Source organism: Mytilus edulis, unplaced genomic scaffold (genome assembly GCF_963676685.1).
Source record: "Mytilus edulis unplaced genomic scaffold, xbMytEdul2.2 SCAFFOLD_2347, whole genome shotgun sequence".
Lineage (NCBI taxonomy): Eukaryota > Metazoa > Mollusca > Bivalvia > Mytilida > Mytilidae > Mytilus > Mytilus edulis.
In genome coordinates this window covers 1-10,182 of record NW_027268091.1, presented here as the reverse complement: position 1 = coordinate 10,182, position 10,182 = coordinate 1, and the positions used below count along the sequence as shown (strand labels likewise).

The following is a 10,182-nucleotide window of genomic DNA, read 5'->3' as shown; positions in this document are numbered from 1 at the left end:
AATATGTACAACTTATACATTGATATCATCGGCTGGCCTTAGTAGAGCGAAACACTATTGTTTTATACAATTTTATAAATGTTAAAGTGTAAAATGATCAGGTGACCGGAGCAAGTTATTTAAAATATTTATTCAGACGTTTAATATACATTTCAAAAAGGCGGCATTTATAACAATATCATAATATAGGAAAGTGTTCACTTGATACTATCATTGTGGAAACATGATTTGCTGAAATGCGTTCAATGGTCAACACTCTTTACATTACTTCGAGTACTCTCAGATATGTATATACAGTGCCTTTCTGTTGTGTGGATGTACAAGTACCCGTTCACGTCCACTCCGCTGTGTTTTTATGTATTTCTATAAGTATCCATCTGATGAGTGCAGCCTTTTTTAACTGATTTTTATTCTTTGTCCTTATGTTGTACTGTTACATAGGTTATGGGTAGGGTTAAGTGCAATCTATCATGTTTAACACCGTCTGTACCATTTCAGGAGCCTGTAATTCAGTGGTTGTCGTTTGTTGCTGTTTAACATATTTGCTTTTTTGTTCATTAATTTGTACATATATAAGGCCGTTAGTTTTCTCGTTTGAATTGTTTTACATTTGTCATTTTAGCTGACTATGTGGTAGGGGCTTCGGTTATTGTTGAAGACCGTGTGGTGACCTATACCTGTCAAGTTCTGTGTCATTTGGTCTTTTGCAGAGAGTTGTCTCATTGCAATCATACATGTACAAATGTACCACATTTTCTGAACTTTATACTAGTATACACGGAGTGCTAATAGAAACACAATCCCTACATGTATTTTCCATTTAATAAAAAAAACTGTTTCTAAAATAAGGAGAATAGAAGTTGAACAATCGGTCTGTTTTTTAGAAGACTTCTAGCCAATGAGACAACAACCCGACCGAAGAGCAAAATCCAACATAGAGCCACCGCTTATGTATTTAACGCAGTGAGAAAAAATCTTCAGCAATAGGTGCGCTTCAGTGGGCTAATAAACAATAATAAAATTGAGAATGGAAATGGGGAATGTGTCAAAGAGACAACAACCCGACCAAATAAAAAACAACAGCAGAGGGTCACCAACAGGTCTTCAATGTAGCGAGAAATTACCGCACCCGGAGGTGTCCTTCAGCTGGCCCCATAACAAATATATACTAGTCCAGTGATAATGAACGCCATACTAATTTCCAAATTGTACACAAGAAACTAAAATTAAAATAATACAAGACTAACAAAGGCCAGAGGCTCCTGACTTGGGACAGGCGCAAAAATGCGGCGGGGTTAAACATGTTTGTGAGATCTCAACCCTCCCCCTATACCTCTAACCAATGTAGAAAAGTAAACGTATAACAATACGCACATTAAAATTCAGTTCAAGAGAAGTCCGAGTCTGATGTCAGAAGATGTAACCAAAGAAAATAAACAAAATGACAATAATACATAAATAACAACAGACTACTAGCAGTTAACTGACATGCCAGCTCCAGACTTTAATTAAACCGACTGAAAGATTATGATTTCATCATATGAACATCAGGCACAATCCTTCCCGTTAGGGGTTTAGTATCATACCATCATAACATATATGAGAAGAACATAACCCGTGTCATGCCAACAACTGTTTTTAGAATAAATGTGTTTAGTTCCGATGCAAAGACCTTACCAGTGACTCAATATTAACGCCAACATATGCAATCTTTAATGACTTGACAACAGTATCGTAATTATATCCCTTCTTAATAAGTCTATTCAAAGGTTTTGTAAGTTTCTGAGGTGAATACTGACACCTTTGTGCTTTATAAAGAATATTACCATAAAAAATTGGATGTGAAATACCTGAACGTATTAGAAGTCTGCATGTTGAGCTATATTTACGAATGATGTCTTTATACCGATGATAAAATTTAGTAAATGTTTTGATTAGTTTGTGATATCGAAAACCCTGGTGTAATAATTTTTCAGTAATACATAAATTTCTCTCATTAAAATCTAAAACATTGTTACATACACGAGCGAATCGTACAAGTTGAGATATATATAAACACCGTAAGATGGTGACAAGGGAACGTCACCATCTAAAAACGGATAATTAACGATAGGAAATGAAAAATCATCCCTTTTATCATAAATTTTAGTATTCAGCTTTCCATTAGTGATATAGATATCAAGATCGAGAAAAGGGCTGTGGTCATTGTTAGTATTATCTTTATTTAAAGTAAGTTCAACAGGATAAATTTCATTAATATACATACTGAAGTCGTCAATGTATACTACTTCAGCAAAATGGACGCCACACTAACCTCTGAATCATAAAAATGAACCAAAACAAAAGAAACCAGATGCTCCGCAGGGCGCAGCTATATACGACCGCAGAGGTTGAACCCTGAACAGTTGGGGCAAGTATGGACACAACATTTAAGCTGGATTCAGCTCTAAATTTGGATTGTGATTAAAAAGTTGACACAGCATAGGTTTCTGACATAGAATAAATGTGGTCTAATGAACTTAAAATATTTTTTTTGTCTTTGAGCAATTCACTATGCTGTTGAATATTAATCCTCTCAAAAGAATGTTTGAAGAAATTTTCTTTTTATTTATGAAATCTGAAATGAGAAAAATTTAACCCCCCCCCCCCCCATTTTGTTTTCACATCCCCCTTTCCCTTTTTCTAAAACTGATCTCAATTCAAATTCCTAATGGAGTTTGCAACAATAACTACTCATTTAAATACATCATAAAATATTAAAATGTAAAATAAAGTGCTTGTTATCACTGAACGGTAAAAATTGTTTTAATTTATCAGTTGGTAGTAAAAGTGAATATACATTGTATATTGTATAAAACAATGATTTAAGTTGATTCAACTACTATTCTGGACAAAGAAAGATAACTCCAATTGAAAATTTCTTGCTATTGCACAATATTGTGCAATTATATATTTCTTGCTATTGCGCAATACTGTGCAACTGAAAATATTTGCTATTGCACAATATTGTGCAATTGAAGATTTCTTGCTATTGCGCAATACTGTGCAATTGAAAATTGCTTGCTATTGCACTTGAAGATTTCTTGCTATTGCTGAATACTTAATATAATAATTTTGGATCCTGATTTGAACTAACTTCAAAACTGGGTCCATAATCAAAAATCTAAGTATATGTTTAGATTCAGCATATCAAAAAAGCCCAAGAATTCAATTTTTGTTAAAATCAAACTTAGTTTAATTTTGGATCCTTTGAACTTTAATGTAGACCAATTTGAAAACGGGACCAAAAATTAAGAATCTACATACACAGTTAGATTTGGCATATCAAAGAACCCCAATTATTCAATTTTTGATGAAATCAAACAAAGTTTAATTTTGGACCCGATTTGGACCAACTTGAAAACTGGGCCAATAATCAAAAATCTAAGTACATTTTTAGATTCAGCATATCAAAGAACCCCAAGGATTCAATTTTTGTTAAAATCAAACTAAGTTTAATTTTGGACCCTTTGGACCTTAATGTAGACCAATTTGAAAACGGGACCAAAAATTAAGAATCTACATACACAGTTAGATTCGGCATATCAAAGAACCCCAATTATTCAATTTTTGATGAAATCAAACAAAGTTTAATTTTGGACCCTTTGGGCCCCTTATTCCTAAACTGTTGGGACCAAACCTCCCAAAATCAAACCCAACCTTCCTTTTATGGTCATTAACCTTGTGTTTAAATTTCATAGATTTCTATTTACTTATACTAAAGTTATGGTGCGAAAACCAAGAATAATGCTTATTTGGGCCCCTTTTTGGCCCCTAATTCCTAAACTGTTGGGACCAAAACTCCCAAAATCAATCCCAACCTTCCTTTTGTGTTCATAAACCTTGTGTTTAAATTTTATTGATTTCTATTTACTTACACTAAAGTTATTGTACGAAAACCAAGAATAATGCTTATTTGGGCCCTTTTTTGGCCCCTAACTCCTAAACTCTTGGAACCAAAACTCCCAAAATCAATCCCAACCTTTCTTTTGTGGTCATAAACCTTGTGTAAAAATTACATAGATTTCAATTTACTTAAACTAAAGTTATAGTGCGAAAACCATAAATATGCTCATTTGGGCCCTTTTTGGCCCCTTATTCCTAAAATGTTGGGACCAAATCTCCCAAAATCAATCCCAACCTTCCTTTTGAGGTCATAAACCTTGTGTTAAAATTTCATAGATTTCTATTCACTTTTACTTAAGTTAGAGTGCGAAAACTAAAAGTATTCGGACGACGACGCAAGACGACGCAGGACGACGACGCCAACGTGATAGCAATATACGACGAAAAATTAAAATTTTTGCGGTCGTATAAAAACCACGAGAATAACAAAGGCTAGAAGTGCATAACTTTGGGCAGGAGCCCAAAGGCGGCGGGTTTAAACATTGTATGTGAGATCTCATCTATCGTCTCCTTTGAGTACTTTGTTCATTGAAATAAGTGTTTCGGATTAGATACGAATATCTCAAATGTTTCGTGCATAATCCTCTTTTAAGATATGGACAACCCAAAAAATCAAAAATTTCAAATAACTTAATTTCTTCAACTTACTGCATGGAATATTGGAAGCTTAAGCTTATTTAAAAGTGTGCTTGTTTCTGACAAATTCTTTCTAAGGCGTTTATTATACATTAACATAATGCGAAAGAAATATTTTTTATATTTTTTATTTTGAAATATTTCAATTTCTCTTATAATCAACCACCGTTTTTGTCCCTTTTTAGCTTCTATGTGCAAGCATTTTATATTTTCTGGTATGACTATTCCTTGTATTAAAGAATCGAATTCACCTTCAACGAAACGACCAATTTCTTTCAAATCATTGCAAATATTTTGCTTATTGTTAAAACCGACCTTTATAACTCCATTCTCTAAAAAATCCGTTTTATTGATATTTTCACCGGTAGAAATTACTAATCGTGACATATTTATATTTTTTGTAAAAATTAGTCTAAAATACTGTTTACTTCTAGGGTATGAAGCCCAAAAAAATAAATTATTTTTATACACATTTTCCGGAGGATAATCGGGTATAATTTTCATATTAGTTTCAAACTTCGCATCGGGATGACCACCTTTTGGTAGTTTCATTATTGGAAGAATATTTGATCCTTTATCTTTAAAAAATCGGTCTATCGAAGGCATCATTTTATTCCGGAGTGACGAAATTTTACCAATATGTTGGAATAAACTAACTGATGAATGAATAGGAGTATTTTGTCCCAAGAATTTTATAATTCCTCCTAGTAAAAGATCACATGGTGTCTCGCTGAAATAAGTTAACAACACTGATGATATCACTCGTAAATCACTTGAATGGAACATTTTACCAATAAATCCAAGAGTGGAAAATTCCAAACAAATCCAGTGGTCTGTACGATTTAAAACAAAACTTTCGATATCTTTAACGAAATTAGAGGCGACCAGAACATCGTCCTCTAATTGTATATAATAAGTACTAAGGTTTTGGCAATACAGCATTAAAAAGGCAAAGTCAACATTTTGTTTGGATCTCCATTGGACTCGTTCTGCCGAATCCTGTTTTGTTTTTTGCAAATTGGAAAAGTCTGGGTATATATTTTCAGGTGCTTTTATAATCTGCATGAAACCGCTATCAAAATGAGGCTTAAATTCCTCATATATCTTTTTTGCACTTTCGTTATTCCAAGATTCGTCTGGGTCTGCCATAAAAATGACAATAATTACATCTTGAATCCTGCCTTGATCAGTGTTAGATATAAGAGAGTTTAGAGTTGTGTACATGTAGTGATCACCATTTAATCGTCTCTTTACTGTAGGTATCCCTATTGTTAGATAACCTGGAACAGAAAAAAAAACACATATATTTAAAAAAAAATATTAAACAGTTGACCTTTTGAAACGTACCCTGATTTTTTCACCCTTTGAGTGTAAACAAGTTTAATATTGTTGTTTCCTTAACGAGCTTTTTTTTCTAACATTTAAAACAGTTTATCTTATCTTCTATGTACTTGAAATCTAAAACAGTGCATGCATTTTGAGAACTAAAAAAACGCCTTCCCCATGCATCAATTGTAAAAAAAGCATTTTCTCTTTACTTACTTTTATACAAAGTATAATATATATAATATTAAAGTGATTTTAAGAAATTGTTTATGTATGAGAATATTATGTCTAAGAGCCCTTGATTGGTACAATAAATCATGACTATATTCTTAATTCATTCTATATACATATTTGTCATATGGACGAATGTGTAATACTAATTGCAAAAGTTAGTGGCAACGTAGAATACATAACCAAAGTTCTACAACTCTAAATCTGCAAAAGCGCATATAGTCAACACAACAAGAACGGACAACGGTTGTCCGTATGATGTAATGCGTTCGTCGTTACACTCGACAGAAAAAGGTTTATGTTCAAAAATTGCATTTCACAAACATTGAATTTTTTGCTCGCTGCTTAAAAGTTTGCTACATATATGTTTATCATGTGTCATGTGACCGAGCGTCAAAGTGGTTGATCTAGTTTTTAACCATTCGGCAACCCTTGGTACAATCCGCCACTCTAGATGAGGGTACGGAATCGGCCGAGTTGAGTCGAATGGTGTTTGAACCTATCTTTATTGACTATGATTGGCGTTTTCTTGCTGAAGGGTCTGTGGGTTTCTCCTAGTTCTCCAGTTTACAACACAAGTGGACGGCATTGTATTGTAAATGCTGAAAGGGCGTTGAACCCAAACAATCAATCAATTATACATTATTAAAACAGTATAATAATTTTCCTTATTCGGTTCATTATAGGACATTATAGACAATGAAACAATAATTGCGCTAGGACAAACATCGGAAGATAACAGCAAGAACATGGATACTTGTAGAAAATTAACTATATAATAGAATATGCATATCAATGGGTGTAATATTGACTGAAAGGAAAAGAGGGGCTATACGTTAACGTTTTCATGCAGATAAAATTGGATATAATTCAAAAGAGAAACAGTGAAAACAGTGATACACATGTGAAGTGCCAGATTTAATATACATATGTACCTAGCGTTTAAGAATCGGTCCTCAATAAAGATACTATATATAGCGCAACGAGAGGACCAAAGATAAGATATATTGTTACAACAAGTACCAGTGAAAGCGAGACTGACAACATCGAGGAAGTTTTCCAAGAACCAACCTTGTCTGTTAGTAAAATTACCATACTGAACAACGCTGTTATCAATGTTAGAATGCGTGTTGTAAAACCTCTCAAAATTCACGAGTGCCGAAGGCAAAGTTAAATTTTTAAGCTCTGTCCCTGATATTTTTTTCTTCATTAGTTGAAGATAAGTTCTGTTGAACCAACCTTGGTCCCTTTTAGATTGACCATACATGACAACCTTCTTGTCAACCGCATTATGGTTGTTATAAAATTTCTGAAATTCTGTCAATGGTGATGGTAGTGATAAGTTTTTCATTTCTTTTCCCGCCAATATGTTCCTAAATAGACTTATATTATTCATCAACATCCCAGCCTGAAAAAATAAAATTTATTTTTATATCAAAATCCTGTTAAAGGGCTAATGAAAATGAAAGAAATCTGCAAAAACTTGGCAGGTTGATGTTCAGTATAGTAGACGTTTGTTGATGTTCAGTATAGTAGACGTTTGTTGATGTTCAGTATAGTAGACGTATGTTGATGTTCAGTATAGTAGACGTTTGTTGATGTGGTTCATACGTGTTTCCCATTTTCTTTTTTTTTAAATAGATAAGACCGTTGATTTTCCCGTTTGAATGGTGTTACATTTTTTTGTGCCATTTATAGCTTGCTGTTCGGTGTAAGCCAAGGATCCGTACTTTGACCTATAATAGTTTACCTTTACAAATTGTGACTTGGATGGAGAGTTGGCGCTCATATTACATCTTCTTATATCTATGAGTATTTGTGTTTATACTACATGTAGTATATAAAAATACACGCTTATATCTTCACCCCGACCATTACGGTAAAACACTGCCAGGATTTTAAATGCTAATTTCTGTATACCTAAATCAAATTATTTTATTTGTGTAAATTCCATTACAGGGTTGATTTTAACTGACATTTACAAAATACGAATTTTTTGTGTGTGTATAAAATTGATAAGGTCTGCAGTGCCATTAAGTGCACAAGTTAACTTGAAAACTCAGTTTGATTGCATAAAAATCTGTACCTCCACGTGCGCATAGTTTTAATCTTATAACGATCTAGCAATGGACTTTTAAAGCTTAGTGTAATGTTGATTTAAAACGGATTCGATTGTTTATCACTCTAAAACATGATTATAGTTTTACTAACGTATCTAGATGTATATCTATACTGAAATGATTGCCAAAATGTAATAAGCAAAAAGTGGAAAATAATACACATAAAATTCGCTATCATAACTTTTACAAGTGTTTCCCATTTTTTTAATAAAAACAAATCGTTTCATTCATGTTTCACCTGTGGATAATGCAGTATTTCGTCGTTTCTTTTTGTCATATTTACATCAACTACAATGAAAAAATAAATTCGTCATTGTTATTCGTCACTATAAGTAAAAATTTTAATTATAAATGCTTACTGTAAACCATTATTCCATTATTTTGTCACTGTATTCTCACAGTGGCGGATACAGGGCTCGGAAAGGGGGGGGGGGGTTGAAACCCCCTTTTTTCGACGATAAATGCATTTAAATGGGGACATGTAGATGGAATCCCCTTTTATCCTGGATTGAGCCCCTTTTTAAATCTGACTGATCCGTCTCATGACAGGAAAATGTATGATATGGTTCCTGATTCACAACAGAGACATATATATATTATATGTCTCTACCGTTAGTAACAATAAGATAATATCTCATGATATACATATATAATAATAATAAAAATAAAATTTTTTACGACCTATCCACTTTGAAATCTTTATTGAGTAAACTGCACGTGAAATATGACTATTTTTACAATCTGATTAAAATCAGTGATTCAAATACATATCCTTTATCCAAGCTTAGCCGAGGAGGAAGTCGAGTAAAGCAAAGCTTGATGCAGGATCTGTACTTTAATGAGATTTACTGTGTTTATCTCAGTAGAGAGTTTCTACGAGGTTTAGTGTTTACAAAGATTCACTTTCAGATTCAAATGTTGTTTTATTTACGGAGATCTGTAAATATAGGAATTGAATGAACATTGATATACGAAATGAAAGCAAGTGACGATCATATTAAGTAAGAAGCTTGTCATGCAAAATGTAAGGCTCACGTGCTTTCATTTCGTATAAATTTTCAAAAAACAACATTCAATCTATATTGCCAATTTTCATCTTGACGGTTTTGTAATATTTTGCATCCAAGGACAACCATAACCAACTGACTTAGTGTTTGAAAGACAAAACATGTTCGGACTTCCTAACGTTAGAAATTTAATAAATGTGTTTCTAGTTTCCCTATCCGTTACTTACCTAAATCATATAACATATATACTGACGTTTTGAAGGTGCCATTTTTATTTTAACATTTTTTTCGAGCTTGCAACTTTTGTTGCAGAAAGCTCGACATAGAGATAATGATCCGGGTGCAGCGGCGGCTACGGCGGCGTTGGCTAACTTCTTAAAAGTTTTATATTTTAGAAGGTGGAAGACCTGGATGCTTCATACTTTGCATATAGATGCTTCTTGTTACGAAATTTCCGTCAGTCACATGTCCAATGTCCTTGACCTCATTTTCATGGTTCAGTGACTACTTGAAAAAAAGTTCAGATTTTTTGTAATGTTAAATTCTCTCTTATTATAAGTAATAGGATAACTATATTTGGTATGTGCGTACCTTGCAAAGTCCTTGTGCCCGTTAGACAGTTTTCACTTGACTTCGACCTCATTTCATGGATCAGTGAACAAGGTTAAGTTTTGGTGGTTAAGTCCATATCTTAGATACTATAAGCAATAGGTATAGTGTATTCGGTGTATGGAAGGACTAGAAGGTGTACATGTCCAACTGGTATGTGTCAACCGACCTTGACCTCATTTTCATGGTTCAGTGGTTATAGTTAAGTTTTTGTGTTTTGGTCTGTTTTTCTTATACTGCACGCAATAGGTCTACTATATTTGGTGTATGGAATGATAATAAGATGTACATGTCTAGCTGGTAGGTGT

The 10,182-nt window shown here is 33.4% G+C and overlaps 1 protein-coding gene across 2 annotated transcripts; it reads right to left on the bottom strand.

Annotated features, from left to right (window-relative positions):
* Positions 1-4,569: 4,569 nt before the first annotated feature.
* LOC139506753 (alpha-1,3-mannosyl-glycoprotein 4-beta-N-acetylglucosaminyltransferase C-like) lies at positions 4,570-8,575 on the bottom strand. Of its 2 annotated transcripts, XM_071295540.1 has the most exons (3): positions 8,497-8,575; positions 7,378-7,546; positions 4,570-5,861 (listed from the first exon to the last, which is right to left on the bottom strand). In XM_071295540.1, exons 1-3 carry the CDS (start codon positions 8,533-8,535, stop codon positions 4,585-4,587), a joined length of 1,485 nt encoding a protein of 494 aa, XP_071151641.1. In that variant the 5' UTR covers positions 8,536-8,575; the 3' UTR covers positions 4,570-4,584. The 2 variants fall into 2 exon arrangements, with proteins under 2 accessions (XP_071151641.1, XP_071151642.1); XM_071295541.1 differs by lacking the exons at positions 7,378-7,546; positions 8,497-8,575 and adding an exon at positions 7,210-7,371.
* Between the last annotated feature and the right edge of the window lie 1,607 nt (positions 8,576-10,182).